At 47.9% G+C, this 21,868-nt stretch overlaps 1 protein-coding gene across 1 annotated transcript; it reads left to right on the forward strand.

Moving 5' to 3' along the window:
• The first annotated feature begins 8,071 nt into the window (after positions 1–8,071).
• Positions 8,072–9,487, forward strand: LOC137527248 (E3 ubiquitin/ISG15 ligase TRIM25-like). Its single transcript, XM_068247754.1, has 2 exons — positions 8,072–8,906; positions 9,147–9,487. The coding sequence occupies exons 1-2, from the start codon at positions 8,072–8,074 to the stop codon at positions 9,485–9,487; spliced, it is 1,176 nt and encodes a 391-aa protein (XP_068103855.1).
• The last annotated feature ends 12,381 nt before the right edge of the window (positions 9,488–21,868 follow it).

The following is a 21,868-nucleotide window of genomic DNA, read 5'->3' on the forward strand; positions in this document are numbered from 1 at the left end:
TTTACAACATCAGGAAGTCTCCTTCCTCTCCTCCCGGAGGGAGGAGAGTGTTGTCTTCGAGGGAATTGTAGGATTTCAAAAGCCAGCTTACATACCTTGGCAGGGATTTGAACCCAGGTCTGAGTGCTTGGTAGGTAGCTCTCTTCATCACTATACCACCACTAACCCTACATGCTGGAGCCAGCCTAGCATGTACCATTATGATATATCCAAGCGAAAAATGAGCTTGCTTAAGGGTTTGTAGGATGTCAAAAGCCAACTCACATTGGCCAGGAATCAAACCCAGGCCTACTGCTCTGTAGGCTGCTATCCTAACCATTATACCACCAACACAACACACTACAATGCTACATGCTGAAGCCAGCCACTATAGGCAGTAGCAGTATTAGGGAGTCTTGCCCAAGGTCTTCTCACTCAATAGGTGCTGGCTTACTGAACAGGAAAATCTGAGATTTGAATGCTGGCCTCCTGTGTCAGAGGCAGAGCCCTTAACCAGTACACTTCCCAGCCACTGCACATTTAACATTAGTTAATTGTGCGGTATAATTATTGGGGTTGTGAGGAGGTTAAAGGAGGAGATTAGTTTAGTTTGTATAAGAAAAAAAATCTTGTCCATGCCTAACTTTCATAATTTAAATAGAGATGGCCTGAACTGTTGACCCGGTGAATAGTTTGCAGCAAACAACTCGTTTGTGTTTGCATCTGTTCATGAACATTTGTCGTTTTCGATTCGCCCCCTCTACATTATAATGGAGCCAAAAATTGACCACTCACCACAGAGTCAGCAGACACATGGCAGCCAATCAGATATCCCACCCACTTGGACCGCCCCACCCACCTATCAGAAAGCCAGCACAGCAAACATTTTACAGTCTGACTGTGGCTGATTTGAAGGAGACTAGAAACTGAATTTCTGCAGATAAGGAAAGCGTTAGTTAGGCCTGTGTTCTGTGTCCCCAGTGGAGTTTCTTGCTGCTACAGTACCAATTCACCATCTACAGGGGGGTCAATCTTACCTGTCTGACGTCTTCTTCGTCCATCCCTCGGCGCCTCCCACGATGCGCTCCACGCACGTCACGTGATTACAAACACTTCCTCCTTCAACCCAGAAGGAGGAAGTGTTCGTAATCACATGACCGCCGGTTGGACCGCATAGTGGGAGGCGCCGAGGGTTGGACCGAAGAAGACATCAGACAGGTAAGATTGATCCCCCCGCCCATCCCGCACAGGTAACTGGGAGATATCCGGATAGAACTATCCGGATGTCTCCCGAATCCGGATTTGAGAAGCCCTGGAATTTAAATGCCTTTGAAAGCGCCCCATCCTGACCTGTCGACCTGCCGCTCAGAGGCCGGGGCCTCTTCTGCCTATGTGTCGTCCCGGCCCTGCTGGGGACACATATATACCTTGCTACATATACTGGGGACACCTATACACCTGGCTACATATACTGGGGACACATATACCTTGACTTTAAATAGGGCCTTTCTTAGCAGGAGCCCTGAGCTGTCTCTTGTCCATCCTAATGTGTAAACATCAATATTCAGCACAGACACTTCTAGCTGTATACCAACCAAGAAATATATATCCAATTGACAAATCAACAATAATTCTACTTAAGTCTGTTGGAATCTACAGAAAGACAAAGAGAGGATCCAGGGGACGTGGGAAAAGACGTTATTCACTGCAGAACCAAAATAACTCTGTGACAAAATCTACAGAGTACACCCAGCCAACAACCCTAATAGCTCCAGCACAATCCAGCAGAGATGACAGCCACACATCTGGAGAGACTGTTCCCTCCTGGAGTCCTCAAACTCAGACCTCAGCTCCCAGGGTAGCCCCATCAAGGCTGTCCTCTGCAACATCAGATCAATAAACAACAAAACAGCAATCATACATGAACTAATAGAGTCTTCTGATCTGGCCTGCCTGACTGAAACCTGGCTTTCTGAACCTGTTGGCCCCACCCTGGAGGCAGCTGTGCCAACAAACTATTCCGTGATATACTGCAACAGGAAAGAACGCAGGGGAGGAGGGGTTGCACTTTGCTTTAGATTAGCTTTGAAAATCAGACCACTTACTGTAGGTCCTACCAACTCGTTTGAATGCTTGGGGGTGCATCTTTCAGCTGAGGAAAACATTAACATATTGCTGATCTACCGCCCACCAGAAAAATACTCAGACTTCCTTGAGGAACTTGTAGACCTCCTATGCAACCTAACACTGGAACACCCCAGATGGATTGTTCTTGGAGATTTCAATACATGGGTGGACGACTCCTCTTCACAATTTGGAAAAGAGCTACCTCGTGCCTTACATGAACTGGGCTTCCTCCAATCAATCAGCTCTGCTACTCACAGGAAAGGTCACACTCTGGACCTTATATTCCATACTGGGCTGTCAATAGCCAATGTGGAAATTAATCCTGTTGCCTGGTCAGACCATCACACTATCCACTTCTCCCTCTCAATACCAGCCGTCAAACACCAGGTCAAGAATCAAATAAAATATCGCCGCTTAAAAGGGCTAACATCTCAACATATCCGAGATAACCTTAGCTTTGATGAATTGACTGACTCCAGCTTGGACCCTGATACTCTGGTGTTTAAATACAACAAATGTGTGTCCTCCACCTTTGAGACAATTGCTCCTCTGCGCACCAAATATCTTACTCCACACCATCATGCACAGTGGTTTGATAACGCTATAAAAGAGCTGAAAAGACAAGGCCGAAAACTTGAGAGGCTGTGGCGCAAATCTCAGTCCCCAGAAGACAAACATGCCTTAATCTTCCACTTGAAGAGCTACCAAAAGGTAATCACGGGAAAAAAATCATCCTTTCTATCACAAGAGATTGCAAATGCAGTTAACAAACCAGCCCAACTGTTCCGCACAGTGGAAAAACTCTGCAACCCAGCATGTCAAAAACTTAATATCGAGTCTTCAAAGGACCTCTGTGACCAATTTGCCCATTTCTTCACAGACAAAGTCTCCGCTATAAGGTCCGCCATCCAACTTACAGCATCTGAGCCTAATATAGCGCCGAAGACCATTAGAAGAGACAACGTAACACCTTGGTCAAACTTCAAAGAAATTGATGAAGAAGTCACATCAAGCATCCTCCTTCACGTCCGCCTAACTACCTGTGACCTGGATCCTGGCCCAACACAGTTCATGTTGAACTGCCCCGACCTGTTCGTACCGGTATTCCTCAAAATTGTTAACTGTTCCTTACAATCAGGGATATTTCCTGCTTTACTGAAGGAAGCAATCATCAGGCCTCTCCTCAAAAAACCCTCCCTGGACCCAGATGCAATGACCAGCTACAGACCTGTCTCTAACCTCCCCTTTCTGGGCAAGCTAATTGAAAAAGTTGTATACCTCCAGCTAGAAGCCAGAATCCTACAAAATAACAGTTATGACCCATTCCAGTCTGGCTTCAGGAAACACCACAGCACTGAAACTGCCCTCATCCAAATATGCAACCACCTGCTCATGGCAAGAGACAGAGGAGAGTGCTCGATCCTCATACTGCTAGACCTTTCTGCAGCCTTTGACACAGTTGACCATGACATGTTGATAAACAGGCTACAGGAATACTGCGGCATTGATGGCATAGTACTTCAGTGGTTCCAATCCTTCTTGAGTGGCCCACAAAGTGTCTATGGGGCCCTTCCTGTCCACCCCTGTAACACTTAAGTATGGGGTGCCCCAGGGCTCAATCCTCTCTCCCCTGCTTTTCACGATTTACATGCTACCGTTGGGAAAACTAATCCAAAAACATGGCCTGACATACCACTGCTATGCAGACGACACCCAACTATATCTTTCCTTCAAGCCTGGTGTGACAGACCCAACTCTAACTATAAACGCCTGCTTACGTGAACTACAGCAATGGATGAATGACAACTGGCTGAAACTAAATGCAGACAAAACTGAAGTCCTTCTGATTGGAGGGCAGAGCATGATAACAAAACAACTTAACTTGCAGTCTTCACCACTGGGAATAGGAGGCACGGATCTACGCAGCTCTGATCATGTGCGTAGCCTGGGAGTTCTAATTGATGGGGATTTAAACTTCAGAACTCAAATCTCTGCTGTGGTGAAATCATCCTATTTTCACCTGAAGAACATTGCAAAAATCAAGCACCTCATACCCCCAGAAGATCTGCCAACCATAGTCCACGCCTTCATCACATCCCGACTGGACTACTGCAATGCTCTCTACACTGGCCTTCCAAAAAAGGTCTTGTACCGCCTACAGCTGATACAGAATACTGCTGCCAGACTGCTAACCAACCAACCCTGTCATTGCCACATAATGCCAGTCCTGCATTCCCTTCACTGGCTACCTATAGAATGGAGGGTCCTATTCAAGATCGGCCTACTGACATTTAAAATCCCTGAATAATCTAGGCCCTGGATACATGAAAGATATGTTACAGGCAGCTGCGTAGCAATCCCCGCATTCTCAGATCCACAGGTTCTAATAATCTAGTCATACCCAGAGTCCACTTGGAAACTTTTGGTCCCAGAGCCTTCTGTCATGCTGCCCCTACGTTTTGGAACTCCTTACCTCAACAGATCAGGACAGCCCCATCCCTGGACGTGTTTAAATCCAGACTGAAAACCCACCTGTTCAGTCTGGCATTTGCAGAAATATAACTTTTGTTGTGTGAATACTTCATCCTACTAATTACTGAATCTGAGAGAGCCTAAGCGCTTTGAGTCCTATGGGAGAAAAGCGCTATAGAAATGTTATTGTATTGTATTATTGTATATACACCTGCCTACTTATACTGGGGACACATATACACTTGGCTACTTATACTGGGGACACATATACACCTTGGCTACATATACAGGGGACATATACACCTGGCTACATATACCCCTGGCTACATATACTGGGGACATATACCATTGGATACATATACTGGGGACAGCTATACACCTGGCTACATATACTGGGGACAGCTATACACCTGGCTACATATACAGGGGACATATTCCCCTGGCTACATATACCAGTATAGGTAGTATGCTTCCCTAGTATAGGTAGTATGCAGCCCCCAGTATAGGTAGTATGCTGCCCCCATTATTGGTAGTAGGCTGCCCCCAGTCTAGGTAGTATGCTTCCCTAGTATAGGTAGCATGCTGCCCCCAGTATAGGTAGTATGCTGCCCCCATTATTGGTAGTAGGCTGCCCCCAGTCTAGGTAGTATGCTTCCCTAGTATAGGTAGCATGCAGCCCCCAGTATAGGTAGTATGCTGCCCCCATTATTGGTAGTAGGCTGCCCCCAGTATAGGTAGTATGCTTCCCTAGTATAGGTAGCATGCTGCCCCCAGTATAGGTAGTATGCTGCCCCAATTATAGGTAGTATGCTGCCCCCAGTATAGGTAGTATGCTGCCACCCAGGAAGCCTCTCCCCACCTTTTATCCACACGCTGCCCATGCCCCCTGCCACTGGAAATAGTCCAGGAAGCTGATCTCCTATGGCACCTCCAGAAGCTCAACACCAGGATGGCCTCAGGCCTGGACGGCATATCCCCAACCTGCCTGAAAACTTGTGTAAGCCAGCTAGCCCTGATCCTTATCTCCATCTTCGGCAAGGTTTCCTCCTGCTTCAAAAAAGCCAACATCATCCCAGTCCCCAAGAAGCCAGGAGTCACAGATCTAAACAGCTACAGACCTGTCGCCTTAACTCCAACCATTGTGAAAACCTTCAAAAGACTGGTTCTCTTCTATCTGAAGGGACACACCGCCACCTTAATGGATCCTCTACAATTTGCACACAGGGCCAACCGGTCTGTGGAGGATGCCATTACTATCAGCCTAGCTTTACCTTACCAACAGGTCGCAGCTAGTGAGAATTGGCTGCTGCTCCTCTGGAGTTAGAACCATCAACACGTGTGCCCCGCAGAGTGTGTGCTGTCCCCAATTCTCTTTTCCCTGTACACAAACAGCTGTACCTCATCCGCTGACTCTGTCAAGGTCATCAAGTTTGTGGATGATACCACCATATGAGGACTTCGTGAAAACGGGGAGTTTGCATATGGCAGCGAAACTGAGCGGATCCACAGGTGGTGCACAGATAACAAATTGGTACTAAATGCAGCAAAAACTGGAACTGATTGTGGAAGGAATGCTCCTGTCCAGTTTCCATTGATGGCACTGAGGTCTCTACAGTAAACTCTACAGTAAACAGTGCACGGTTCCTGGGTACCACCATCACTGGGAACTTGAGGAGGGATGTGAATACCTCCGTAACTCCAAAGAAAGCCCAGCAGAGACTGTTCTTCCTGAGGCAGCTGAGGAAGTCTGGAATGCCATGGGAGCTAATGACTAGGTTCTACACGGCCACCATTGAGTCTGTCCTTTATTTCTCCATCATTGTCTGGTACTCAGGGGAAAATGCAAAGGACAAGCATAAACTTCAGAGGGTAATCAGTGCTGCTGAGAAGATCATCGGGTCACCTCTGCCCACCCTGGACCTCCTCCATGCATCTAGAATGAAGTCCAGGGTCAATAGGATTGCTCACGACCCCTTTCACCCTGGCAGTCACTTCTTCGACCTCCTGCTCTCAGGCCCCTGCTACAGGACAATTCCCACCAAAACCAGCAGGCACAGAAACACCTTCTTCTCCTAGGCAGTCCTCCTACTCAATGAATGAGAGCATGCCTGTGGGCCGCACTGCACCATATCTTACATATCATATGTTTTGTTGCACAATGGAGTTATTATCTGCACTATGTGTTGTTATTGTTGTTGTTGTTGTTATATTGTTATACTGTTATGTAGCTACTATCTGCACTATATTGATGTTGTCAATTTGCATTACCAACTCCATGCCATCTGTCATGTGTCCACAAATAATTCTGGGTACCATGCTTGTTGTACTTGGTGAATAAAGCTGATTCTGAGGACAGTTAGTGACATGACTACGTACTCTGTAAAGTTCTGCAGAAGTTGTCACTGCTATATAAATACATAATAATAATAATATGGTAGAACATTAGACTATGACTATGGTAAGGATTAGAGTGTGAGCTCCTCTGAGTACAGTCAGTGACATGACTATGTACTCTGTAATATGCTGCAGCAGATGTCAGTGCTATATAAATACATAATAATATGGCAGGACATTAGACTATGACTATGGAAAGATTAGAGGGTGAGCTCCCCTGAGGACAGCCAGTGACATGACTATGGTAGGATTAGATTGTGAGCTCCTCTGAGGACAGTCAGTGACATGACTATGTACTCTGTAAAGTGCTGCAGAAGTTGTCACTGCTATATAAATGCATAATAATAATATGATAGGACATTAGACTATGACTATGCTAGGATTAGATTGTGAGCTCCTCTAAGGACAGTTAGTGACATGACTATGTACTCTGAACAGTGCTGCAAAAGATGTCACTGCTATATAAATACATAGTAATATGGTAGGACATTTCGACTATGACTATGGTAGGATTAGACTGTGAGCTCCTCTGCGGACAGTCAGTGACATGACTATGTACTCTGTAATGTGCTGCAGAAGATGTCAGTGCTATATAAATACATAATAATAATATGGTAGGACATTAGACTATGACTCTGGTAGGATTAGACTGTGAGCTCCTCTGAGGACAGTCAGTAACATAACTATGTACTCTGTAATGTGCTGCAGAGGATTTCAGTGCTACTTAAATATATATACTGTAAATACACTATTATTAATAAATAATAATAATAATAATAATATGGTAGGGCATTAGAATATGACTGTGAGATGCTGGATGTGCAGGATTAGATTTGGGATAGGGGGGATGTGTGGGTTTGTGTGGTGCAAAGTACAAACCTAGCCATAATTTTTATAACTCTTCAACACCCTCCATGTGGTGCTTATAGTCCCTGAGACATCTTTTCTGCCATATAATGCTGTACAGTATAATCTATGTGTGTCTAAGTGTTTCTTACAGTAACAAAGTTAATCATTAAAGAATGTGTGATAAGCTGCCCCTTGCTTGTCGTGTGATTAGGGATACCTTCACCTTTGGTCTTCTGATTCCAGGTTGACAATGGCGTCTGCTGATGTGACTGCTGAGCTCCGCTGCTCCATCTGTATGGAGATCTATAGAGATCCTGTGACCTTGTCGTGTGGCCACAGCTTCTGCCGGGGCTGCATCACACAAACCTGGGACCTCCGGGATGATCTAACGGAACATAAATGTCCTGAATGTCAGAAGATATACAGCAAGAGGCCTGAGCTGGTGAGGAACACAAGGCTACATAATATCTGTGAGGCTTTTTATGCTAAAGAGACAGATCAGGAGCAGACCGGGGTCTTCTGTAATTACTGTGACTTTCCTGTTCCTGCTACTAAATCCTGTCTGCAGTGTGAGACCTCCTTGTGTGATCATCACCTGAGGAAACATGACAGGTCAGGGGAACACACTTTACTGCCTCCCACCACTGACCTGGGGAAGAGGAAATGCTCCGTCCATAAGAAGATCCTGGAGTATTACTGCACTGAGGATGCTGCCTGTGTCTGTGTGTCCTGCACTCTGTCTGGAGAACATCAGAGACACCAGGTGGAGACACTACAGGAGGCCTCTGAGGAGAAGAAAAAGGAGCTGAGAAATGATCTGCAGAAACTGATGGCAAAGACAGAGGAGGCTGAGAAAAGAGTCCAGAGTCTGGAGGAACTCAGGAGAAAAGCACAAGAAAAAGCAGCTGGTGAGACAGAGAGAGTCACTGCCCTGTTTAGAGACCTCAGGAGACAGCTGGAGGAGCTGGAGGAGAGAGTCCTGAGTGACATCACAAGGCGGGTACAATGCTATGATGACATCATTAGACAGCTGGAGATGAAGAAGGAGGAGCTTTCCAGGAAGATGCGTCACATTGAGGAGCTGTGTAACATGACTGATCCACTGACTGTCTTACAGGAATCAGACACAGGTGACTTGTGCGACACGGAGGACAGACATGATAAGCAGCTCCATGATGGAGGGGATCTGGATGTGGCCGGCATCTCACACACATTATACACAGGACTGGCTGATATCATGTCTGGGGTAACTGGGGGGATCTCTGTACAGCCTGCAGACATATTACTGGATGTAAACACAGCTGGTAATGGGCTGCATATATCAGATGACAGTAAAACTGCATCCTGGTCAGATATAAAGCAGAACCACCCAGAAACACCAGAGAGATTTCTGTTTGCTCCTCAGGTGTTGAGCAGCCGGAGATTCTCCTCAGGGCGACATTACTGGGAAGTGGATGTTGGGGGATCAGTATGCTGGGCAGTTGGAATGTGTTACCCCAGTATAGAGAGGAGAGGATGGGAGGAGTCACGGATTGGCGATAATAACAAGTCCTGGGGTTTGTACAGGGTGGATAATCAGCACTTAGTGAGACATGACAGGAAAGTGATCCGGTTACCTGATGGGATCCCCAGTGATAGAGTCAGGATATATCTGGATTATGAGTAGTGTTGGGCGAACAGTGTTCGCCACTGTTCGGGTTCTGCAGAACATCACCCTGTTCGGGTGATGTTCGAGTTCGGCCGAACACCTGACGGTGCTCGGCCAAACCGTTCGGCCATATGGCCGAACTAAGAGCGCATGGCCGAACGTTCCCCGAACGTTCGGCTAGCGCTGTGATTGGCCGAACGGGTCACGTGGTTCGGACCCGAACGCGCTCTGATTGGCCGAACTGTCACGTGGTTCGGGTAAATAAATACCCGAACCACGTCATATCTCCGCCATTTGTCTGTGGGTTTAGCTTTGGGTAGGCAGGCAGGGTAGTTCGCGCTCCAGCCACGCTAGCCAGGGTCCCCCCCAGTCATTGTGTGTCACTGCTGGGAACAGTAGTACACCGCTCGTTCAGCCACACTATATAGCATTCTGTGTACTGTTCTGTGTCTGCTGGGAACAGTGGTACACCGCTCGTTCAGCCACACTATATAGCATTCTGTGTACTGTTCTGTGTCTGCTGGGAACAGTGGTACACCGCTCGTTCAGCCACACTATATAGCATTCTGTGTACTGTTCTGTGTCTGCTGGGAACAGTAGTACACCGCTCGTTCAGCCACACTATATAGCATTCTGTGTACTGTTCTGTGTCTGCTGGGAACAGTAGTACACCGCTCGTTCAGCCACACTATATAGCATTCTGTGTACTGTTCTGTGTCTGCTGGGAACAGTAGTACACCGCTCGTTCAGCCACACTATATAGCATTCTGTGTACTGTTCTGTGTCTGCTGGGAATAGTGGTACACCGCTCGTTCAGCCACACTATATAGCATTCTGTGTACTGTTCTGTGTCTGCTGGGAACAGTAGTACACCGCTCGTTCAGCCACACTATATAGCATTCTGTGTACTGTTCTGTGTCTGCTGGGAACAGTAGTACACCGCTCGTTCAGCCACACTATATAGCATTCTGTGTACTGTTCTGTGTCTGCTGGGAACAGTAGTACACCGCTCGTTCAGCCACACTATATAGCATTCTGTGTACTGTTCTGTGTCTGCTGGGAACAGTAGTACACCGCTCGTTCAGCCACACTATATAGCATTCTGTGTACTGTTCTGTGTCTGCTGGGAATAGTGGTACACCGCTCGTTCAGCCACACTATATAGCATTCTGTGTACTGTTCTGTGTCTGCTGGGAACAGTAGTACACCGCTCGTTCAGCCACACTATATAGCATTCTGTGTACTGTTCTGTGTCTGCTGGGAACAGTAGTACACCGCTCGTTCAGCCACACTATATAGCATTCTGTGTACTGTTCTGTGTCTGCTGGGAATAGTGGTACACCGCTCGTTCAGCCACACTATATAGCATTCTGTGTACTGTTCTGTGTCTGCTGGGAACAGTGGTACACCGCTCGTTCAGCCACACTATATAGCATTCTGTGTACTGTTCTGTGTCTGCTGGGAACAGTGGTACACCGCTCGTTCAGCCACACTATATAGCATTCTGTGTACTGTTCTGTGTCTGCTGGGAACAGTAGTACACCGCTCGTTCAGCCACACTATATAGCATTCTGTGTACTGTTCTGTGTCTGCTGGGAACAGTAGTACACCGCTCGTTCAGCCACACTATATAGCATTCTGTGTACTGTTCTGTGTCTGCTGGGAACAGTAGTACACCGCTCGTTCAGCCACACTATATAGCATTCTGTGTACTGTTCTGTGTCTGCTGGGAACAGTGGTACACCGCTCGTTCAGCCACACTATATAGCATTCTGTGTACTGTTCTGTGTCTGCTGGGAATAGTGGTACACCGCTCGTTCGCCACTGTATAGCATTGTGCTCTGTGTCGCTGCTGGGAATAGTGGTACACCGCTCACCCGTCACTGTATAGCATTGTGCTCTGTGTCGCTGCTGGGAATAGTGGTACACCGCTCACCCGTCACTGTATAGCATTGTGCTCTGTGTCGCTGCTGGGAATAGTGGTACTGTATAGCATTTCTGTACTGCCACTGTACTGCTGCCAGTCAGCGTGTACTGTAAGGATAAGTGAAATGAGGAAGAAATCCGGTGAAAGAGGGAGGGGCAAGGGAAGAGGTGTTTCCCCTGACGGTTCACGTACAGGCCACAGGGGAGCACCCAAGAAAACCCACTCAATACCGCCCATGTTGTCCAGGACAACAACCCTCACAAATCCAAAAGAACAGGACCAGATAATTACTTGGATGACCTCTCAAGCGTCCAGCAGTGGGTTAAGCAGCACCAGCACATCACGCACGAGGTCCGAGTCCTCAGCCAGTTACAAGGAGCCAGTGGGCACAAAGCTGACACAACCGGCAGCGACACCACGCACACAACTGCCAGATAACCAGTCCGATGAATTACCTCAGGACACAATGGGGTATTCGCAGGAGCTATTCCCAGCCCAACAAACTTCCACCTTTCAAAGGTCAATGGAGGAACAGCCAGAAATGTTGTGCCTGGATTCACAACCGTTAACTGTGGGAAATGCACCGCGCACTGAAATACAAGGCGAGTCCGAAGAGGACTCGGAAACCCAAATCCCAGAGCAATTTGGGCAGGAGGGGTTGCAATTGCAGGAGGTCGGCCGACAAGATCTGGAAGACGACGTTGGAGTGTGCTGCGCAGAGGTTGTTGTGGGGAGCTCTACTCCACGGCGGTGGCCCACAATGACATATGACGAGTTTGAGGAGATGGAAGAGGAGGGTATGGACAATGTGGACAGAGACCCAGATTTTGTTTGTGAACGAGAACATCGCCGTCGTAGCAGCAGCACAGATGAGTCTGTTGAAGAACACACTGCTGCACGAGTTCGCCTTGTGCCACAAGGTAGGCGGCGCGCAATTTCAGGCACCACAAGCGTGGAAGTTCAAGTGAGAGGCAAAAGAGGAGCAAACAGAAATCGCCAGCAAGGAGGCAGGTGCTCCAAAGTCTGGGCTTTCTTTGAAGACTGCACTGAGGATGTTACCATGGCGATTTGCAAGGTGTGCAAGACCCGCCTGAGCAGGGGGAAAAATATTAACAACCTCTCCACCACCAGCATGAGCCGTCACATGCTATCCAAACATCCCACTCTTTGGGCAAACGCGTCAGGACAGGGTACCAGAAACAACACTGCCTCCCTTGGGTTCACCAGACTCACCACCAGACCCGCCTCAGCAGCAGCAGTAGCCCAGCCATTGCGTGGTTCACAACATTCACAAACATCAGACGACGCTGACACTGTCACTTTCCGGAGTAGTGCTCTTGAGGTCTCCCAGTGTTCATCAAACACAACAACCAACAGCCCTTCCGTGTGCAGCGCTACGGTTCAGTTGTCTGTGTCGGAGATGTTTGAGCGCAAGAGGAAATTGCCAGCAAATGACCCCCGGGCCGTGGCAGTAACAGCCAGCATAGCCAAGCTTCTGGCCTGCGAAATGCTGCCATATCGATTGGTGGAGACAAACAGCTTCAAGGGCATGATGTCAGTGGCCATCCCACGTTACGTGGTTCCCAGCCGCTACCACTTTGCACGCTCTGCAGTGCCTGAGTTGCATGAGCACGTGGTCAGCAAAATAACCCGAAGCTTGAAGAATGCCGTTGCCTGCAAGGTTCACCTCACCACTGACACCTGGACGAGTGCGTTCGGCCAGGGTCGATACATCTCCCTTACCGCGCACTGGGTGAACCTTGTGGAGCCTGGCAGCGATTCCTCACCTGCTACGGCACGGGTGTTGCCCACGCCACAAACAGCTGCACCGCCGTCCCTCCCACTGGATAACAGCAGCACCTACCTCTCTGACTCCTTCTCCTCCAACGCATCTCAAAGCTGTACCTCATCCGGAAACGCTAACCCAGCAGCAGTAGGATCGTGGAAGCAGTGCAGCACAGCTGTTGGCATGCGTCAGCAAGCGTTGCTGAAGCTAATCTGCCTTGGGGATAAGCAGCACACAGGGGAGGAAATTTGGAGGGGAATAAAGGAACAGACGGATTTGTGGCTGGCACCGCTGGACCTGAAACCGGGCATGGTTGTGTGTGATAATGGGAGTAATCTCATTCGCGCTTTAAGGTTGGCTAAGCTGACACACATCCCTTGCCTGGCGCACGTGATGAACCTAGTAGTTCAGCGGTTCCTGAGGACATACCCAGGCGTGCCCGATCTGCTGTTGAAGGTGCGTCGAGTGTCCAAACATTGTAGAAATTCCAGTACTGCTTCGGGGGCACTCGCCAAGATGCAGGAGCGCTTCAATCTCCCCCACCATCGCTTGCTGTGTGATGTCCCTACGCGCTGGAATTCTACGCTGCACATGCTAGCCCGCTTTTGCGAGCAGAAGAGTGCAGTGGTCCAGTACATGACGGCGCAGTACCGAGGCGCATCCGGCCAGCTGCCAAGCTTCGGTGGATCCGATTGGGCCAACATGTTGGACCTCTGCCAAGTCCTCCAAAATTTTGAGCAATCCACGTTGCTTGTGAGCAGTGACAACTCTTCAGTCAGCATTACCATACCACTGCTGTGTTTACTGAAGAGGTCGATGTTAAAAATCAAGGAAACAGCTGTCATGATGCAACTGGGGGAATCTGAAGGAGAAAACGATCAGCGTGATGGTACCAACATCAGGCCATCCGCCTCAGGGAACGCTGGCCCCAGCAGCTATGACGAAGAAGAGGAGGAGGAACAGCTGGAGTTGGAGCAGGAATTTCATGCCACCACTGACGAGGGCCAGAGCGGTGCACGTTGGACTTCCACATTTCAACGCGAATGGTCAGCAGAAGCAGACCAGGAGGAAGGTGACGACTATGATGCATCACAACAACTATCACAACGCTCACAAGAGGATGATGAGGATTCTGGTAGGACTCTGGCACACATGGCTCAATTCATGCTAGACTGCATTGAACGTGACCCACGCATTGTGCGCATTCTGGACAACACCAATTACTGGGTTTATACCCTTCTGGATCCACGGTACAAACACAATGTTCCAAAACTGCTTGAAGAAAGAGTCAGACAGGTCAAAATGGAAGAATACCAGCAGGCCCTTGTGGAGACTTTAGAGAGGAGATTGACATCCTCCCCCTCCTCTAGCCAGTTGTACGCAGACAGACTGACTTCCGCAAACCCAGGACGACCAGGAGGGCAGCAAACAACGCAAGCCGCAGCTAGTACCCAAAAGGGAATGGTATCGGCAGTGTCCTTGGAGTGGGAAAATTTTCTGACACCCATGCAGCCGCAGCCCACTGAACAGCAAGCGTGCAGATCCACCTCCAACACCGATCGCCTGGAGAAGATGGTCAAGGACTACATGTCAGATGGCGTAGCTGTGTCGAACCATCCATCTGCACCCTTCAACTATTGGGTATCGAAGCTAGACACCTGGCACGAACTGGCAATGTACGCAATAGAGGTGCTGGCTTGCCCGGCAGCCAGCGTTATGTCGGAACGCTGTTTCAGTGCTGCCGGAGGCATCGTCACAGATCGGCGTATCCGCCTCTCTACAGAAAATGCAGACCGTCTGACTCAAATTAAAATGAATCAATCCTGGATTGGAAATGACTACGCAACACTCCAGGACCCCAACCAAGTAACATGACCAATGAACATCTGGGATGGTGTTGCGTTTCCGGGCCCTGTTTATTGAACCTCTCATCTGTATTACATTTATGACTGCATGGCGGCAAAAAGCATTGCTGCTATATCCGCACGCTTTTTGTCCACATGCAAGGCCTGGGTTGTTGTGTCTCACAAAGCGTGGCCTTCTCCTCCTGCGCCTGCTCCTGTTCCATCACGTCTGCTGCTGCTGGGTTAGCGTTGCCGCGTGGTCCCTGTTTATTGAACCACTTATCTTTATTACATTTATGACTGCATGGCGGTACAAAGCATGCTATCCGCACGCTTCTTGCCCTCATGCAAGGCCTGGGTTGTTGTGTCTCACAAAGCGTGGCCTTCTCCTCCTGCGCCTGCTCCTGTTCCATCACGTCTGCTGCTGCTGGGTTAGCGTTGCCGCGTGGTCCCTGTTTATTGAACCACTTATCTTTATTACATTTATGACTGCATGGCGGTACAAAGCATGCTATCCGCACGCTTCTTGCCCTCATGCAAGGCCTGGGTTGTTGTGTCTCACAAAGCGTGGCCTTCTCCTCCTGCGCCTCCTCCTGTTCCATCACGTCTGCTGCTGCTGGGTTAGCGTTGCCGCGTGGTCCCTGTTTATTGAACCACTTATCTTTATTACATTTATGACTGCATGGCGGTACAAAGCATGCTATCCGCACGCTTCTTGCCCTCATGCAAGGCCTGGGTTGTTGTGTCTCACAAAGCGTGGCCTTCTCCTCCTGCGCCTGCTCCTGTTCCATCACGTCTGCTGCTGCTGGGTTAGCGTTGCCGCGTGGTCCCTGTTTATTGAACCACTTATCTTTATTACATTTATGACTGCATGGCGGTACAAAGCATGCTATCCGCACGCTTCTTGCCCTCATGCAAGGCCGGGGTTGTTGTGTCTCACAAAGCGTGGCCTTCTCCTCCTGCGCCTCCTCCTGTTCCATCACGTCTGCTGCTGCTGGGTTAGCGTTGCCGCGTGGTCCCTGTTTATTGAACCACTTATCTTTATTACATTTATGACTGCATGGCGGTACAAAGCATGCTATCCGCACGCTTCTTGCCCTCATGCAAGGCCTGGGTTGTTGTGTCTCACAAAGCGTGGCCTTCTCCTCCTGCGCCTGCTCCTGTTCCATCACGTCTGCTGCTGCTGGGTTAGCGTTGCCGCGTGGTCCCTGTTTATTGAACCACTTATCTTTATTACATTTATGACTGCATGGCGGTACAAAGCCTGCTATCCGCACGCTTCTTGCCCTCATGCAAGGCCGGGGTTGTTGTGTCTCACAAAGCGTGGCCTTCTTCTCCTCCTGCGCCACCCTCCTCCTGTTCCATCACGTGTGCTGCTGCTGGGTTAGCGTTACCGGTCCCTTTTCCTGGAACCTCTTATATGTATTACATTTATGACTGCATGCCGACAAAAAACATGTTACCTGTGCAAAGAAAACAGACATTTCCCGCATTTAAAAGACAGTTTTCCCTTTGAAACTTTAAAATCGATTTTCTCAAAAACTATAAGCTCTTTTTGCTAATTTTTTTTTCCTCTTGTACCCACTCCCAAGGTGCACATACCCTGTAAATTTGGGGTATGTAGCATGCAAGGAGGCTTTACAAACCACAAAAGTTCGGGTCCCCATTGACTTCCATTATGTTCGGAGTTCGGGTCGAACACCCGAACATCGCGGCCATGTTCGGCCTGTTCGGCCCGAACCCGAACATCTAGATGTTCGCCCAACACTAATTATGAGGCCGGGCAGATCTCCTTTCATGCCCTGTGTGACCCGATCAGACACCTCCACACCTTCACTGCCACCTTCCCTGAGCCGCTCCATGCTGTAGTATGGCTACTGAATGGTTGTATAAAGATATCTGGGGGAGTCAGGGGGTGTGAGAGTTCCGCCCACTGGTGACATCACAGGTAGAGGATTGTGATTGGCTAATTGTCCTGCCGGTAATTACTAGCTGTCTGTCATTTCCAGGGACAATTCCTGGTTTCTGTCCTGAACATTTATATCCCGAAATCCTTATTTATTGTCATATAAACAACATAAACGACATATAAATACAATTTTGCCAGTCACTGTAAGCGATTTGGGTATTCTGTCACCTTGTAACAATTCTGACTATCTCTATTTCTTCTATTGGTGAGCAGCCTGTAAATGGAAAAATGGACTTAAACTAATTATTCTTTCTTTTTATATTCTGTAATTCTGAAAAGAAGAAGAAAGGAAATAAATAGTAAGCATAATTCATACATGTGTTGTATTTGTGGAGTCAAACTAGGGATGTTGGGGGCGGGGGTGGCTGGAGTATTTTACACTGTATTAGGTTTGCATAGTCTTGTAGTTCTGCAATGAGATAACACAGCACTGCAGACTGACTTACACAGGAGGGACACAGCCCTCTTCCAGCAGTGCTGGACTCTGGCCTCCTGTATTCAGTCATACACAGTGCCGTGTGGCCTGCAGGCAGTGCTAGGCTCTATTATTAGGACACCCAGCCTGCTCTGCACACTGCGGCCAGATTTATGAAAACAGCAATTCTCCAGATCTCAGCAGTGATTGGTGGTGTAGCAGGGCAGGGCAGGCTGGGATTCCTGTCAGTCCACACATGAGGGGGCGTTTCACACCATGGTCCCGCCCTTCACACTTACTGCAGCGCCCATTGGCTTGCATTACTGCGTAATCCGTGCTGTAGGCATGGGACACGTGGTAACACTCTGCAGACTTTGCGTTGAGAATGTGGTGAGTTTGCTACTCCTGGTGCACAGCGTGACATTACATGATCTGTGCCAGTCTCCGTACGCTCGCGTGGCCCCTGCTGGGGGGTGCGGCAGGGAAGCCGTGGTGCGATGCAGCGTGTCAGTGTGTCAGGGGCCTCACAGATGATAGGAAATGATGGAAATAAGAAATAAACACTGTATGCAGCAGTAAATAGAAAGTAATAACATGAAATAGTTCCCTCCTGTCTCTGTGTGCTCCTGTCTAAGGGGTCACTGTGGATCCGGGGGGGGGGTCAGTACATTGGGATTACAGTCTTCTTATAAAGTGTACCTGAGACTGTCGTACCAAAAGCATCTTTACTGACCTGGGATTTCCTCCAGCCTCCTGTATTCTGCCAGCTGCCTGCATGTCCTCCTGTCCCCTCCACTGTACTCCTGTCAGTCCCATATAGCCTGTGACTCAGCTCAGTCTGTGATGGGGGAAGTCTCTGGATCCTAATGAGGTGCCTCCCATTCCCCCCACCCTCCGGGATCCAGCGATGGCAGCCCCTGAACAGCAGAGATATAAATATTACCTTGCACACTCTTGCACAGGCACAGTAGTGGCTTTCTGATCGACTCCTGCAGAAATAGCCGAGCCTGATACAGTCTGCTCTACTGCGCAGGTGCATGTGACTCGTGTCTGTGCAGTAGGGTGGACCTGATCAGGCTCGGCTAATTCCACTGGAGCCCATCAGAAAGCCACTACTGCGGCAGCATGGAAAGTAAATAGTCCAGCCGCTGCTGCGCCTGCGCCCCACCCGACATGCTGCCGGCGCTGGATCCCGTAAAGTGAAGAGAGGATGGGTGAAACCCAAATTAGCATTTAGAGGCTCCCCCCTCCCCAGGTATGTATCCCCCCAGAGGGGTTCTCTTTTTTTTACAGATTCCCTTTAACCACTTTATCCGCCACTACAGTATATCTACGTCCTCTGTGACTTCATCTAAGCCATGAGTCAGTAGATATACGTCTTGTAGCAGAAGCAGTGCTGTGCAGGATTAGGCTTGCTCCTGTGCACATTTCTGGCACTATCTGATGCAGCACTAATTGGTGAATGGGAATATATGTTCCCTAAGCTAATGAGATTGATTTTCACCATTAAAAATACTTTAATTTTCTCAGTTCATAGTGAAAATTACACTCTGTAGCATTATTTCAGAATAAAACATCTTCACCATGAATTGTGACAGGAACATAATGTAAGTTTTGTGATAAGTGGTAAGAATAGTGTAACGATCGGTGTAACACAGAGAGGGTCTGATTACCGGTGATCTGCAGTATCACCGAGAATACAGATGTATACCCGATTATTGATGATCTGCAGTATCACCGATAATCAGATATATCTCTAACCTCTGGACACCTGAGTAAATATGAGTGTTTGGTGCAACAGTAATACTTTGAGGAGAGCCCCCGTATAGAGGGTGCAAAGCAGTAAGAGATACTGCCCAGAGAGTAGGCTCCTTCCAAAGGCCTGAGGCTCCCCAAGGGGAGGAGTCAGGCTGAGAGTGGGAAGGACCAGAGTGTGAGTGACACCAATGGTGGAGTGTCACTGACAGATCTGTGAACTATCGCTAAACAGAGGAGATAGTTCTCGAGGTCGGACAAGCCAGGTCGGCAACAGACAGACAGATCAGATACAGAGGAAAGAGACAGATACGGAATCCTAAGGCAAGCAAGGTTTGGCAACGGAGTATCAGATATAGCGAAGTACCAAATCAGAGATCAGAAGAGAGGTCAGGAAAGCAGAAGGTCATAACAAATCATCAACAATTGTCTAGTGTAAATGTGTGAGCTCCTTGATCATCAACACCCTGGAACAAGTCTGAAGTAATAACATGATGGTAAAGCTAATTCCTAGTCTTGGGTGTGAGCTCCTTAGTCATCAACATCCTGGAACTAGTCTAAAGTAATAACACAGATAATATACAGAATTCCTAATCTGGGGTGTGAGGTCCGTGATCATCAACACCCTGGAACTAGTCTAGAGAATAACACAAATTCTGACAAAAGGTCTGAGTGCTTCCACGTAGTGATCACAACGGCAGACAACCAGAGAATGACCAGCACCCATATATATAGCAAGGCGCTCTCCAGCGCCTCCCCTAAGTGCTGGACCAATGGAAAGTGGTGGAATTGTTAGCTGACCGGCTTGGTCAGCTGACTCCCTTCTGGCTGACATAAAAGCTCTGCCTCTCAGCGCGCGCGCGTCCTTCTAAACCTGTGTGGACTATCAGTCCCAGCCACACCAGACCTGTGCTGTAAACCATTCGCTGTGCTGGGCGCGGAACCAGCCGCACCGCTATCAGAGCATGCGGCGGTTCCTCCGCGTTCCGCCATACTGTCAGATGTAGGCCTATGCGTGCAAACTGCTGTGTCGGACGCGGAATCCACCGCCTTGTTCTCAGGACATGCGGTGGTTTTTCCGCGTTCAGTCATGCCAGCAGATGCAGGCCCATGCGCGCAACCTGCCGCGTTGGACGCGGAATCAGCCGCCTTGCTCTGAACACTCGCAGCGGCTTTTCCGCGTTTTCTCACAAATAGCCAAAATTTGTATTTTTTATCTGCAGTAGCACTTTTTATTTTTAAACTGGAATTGGTAAAACTGAGAAATAATGTGTTTTTCTATTTTTTTTTCATTGTTTTCCCACTAAAATTCATAGAAAACAAAATTGTTTGAGGGAAAAAATGGCATACAATGAAAGCCTAGTTTGTCTTGAAAAAAAACTATATATATATTTCATTTCTGTGTCATAAGTAGGGATAAAGTTATTTCTGATTAAATAGGGACATAGCTAAACTGTCAAAAATGCTCCGGTCCATAAGTGGGAAACAAGGTCTGGGTGCGAACTGGTTAAACAGAGGATGAAAAGGATCTCCCAGGAGAAACATAACAGTAAACATGAACTAGACAGGGCCCTGTGCGTCCAGCTCCACCAGGGGAGGATTAGGGCTTTTTGGCCGGGGGGGGGGGGGGGGGGGGACAAACTAGAGGCCCATTATTATGGCAGCCCCAGCCCAAATGACGTCACACACGAACCTCACGTCCTATATGCCAGGGCTTTTCAACCTTTTCAGAAATTGTACCACTTTTATTGCATGAATTTTTTCAAGTACCACCTGTGATTTTGCAAGATGTCGACTACTCAATAAGTGAAAAAAACATAATAAAGTATATATATTTAATAATAATAATATTTTTTATTATGTTTATTATTTATTAAAGCGCCAACATATTATGCAGTGCTGGCCAATAATTAGGGATACATACAGTGTTAACCGATATTACACTTAATGGGAAATTTGTGCCTATTTCTCTGACATCAGTCTTTGCAGTCGTGGCTGGAGAGTGCTTACTGATAAAATCAAGTCTGATTCCAGCTGCAGACAGTCCCTTTCTTTAGTTTTTATACATGTCAATGAAGAAAACGCCTTCTCACACAAGTATGTGGAACCAAATGGCAATAAAGCTACAATAGCTTTTTCCCCCACTTCTGGATTCATTAAACAGTTCCTTCAACATGCGGTCTGATGTAATTTCCAGAAGTGCTTCTTGCTCTTGATAGGAAAGGGCTTACATTATCCGTAATGAACGGTGATGCAACCCAATTGATTCCAGTTTCACATCCTCTTGACAGGAATGAGAAATACAGAACAAATTTGGTGTGCAATTTTTAAAGGTGATTTTGAATTGCTATTTCAATTTCTTCAGTGTGAGCAACAGAATTCAGTTCTATAAAATCTGACAAACTAGCAAAAGATGCAATATTCCCTTTCTTCACTTGGCCTAGCCACAGGGAGATTTTATTGTAAAATGCACAAATTTTATCTTCCATGATAAATACGTTATGGCCATGGCCCTGCAGGGAACGATTAAGCTCCTTTAGCTTTTTAAATATGTCAGCCAGATAGCCAAGGCAGGACACCCAGAAGACATTTTCAAATTTTTCTGCTAGGGGTAATGAAACATTTGTCAGGAACAGGTGAGTTTCTTCTCTCAACTCAAATAACCTTGACAACGTTCCACCTCTTGACAACCAGCGTACTTCT

The sequence above is a fragment of the Hyperolius riggenbachi genome, chromosome 8 (genome assembly GCF_040937935.1).
Source record: "Hyperolius riggenbachi isolate aHypRig1 chromosome 8, aHypRig1.pri, whole genome shotgun sequence".
NCBI lineage: Eukaryota > Metazoa > Chordata > Amphibia > Anura > Hyperoliidae > Hyperolius > Hyperolius riggenbachi.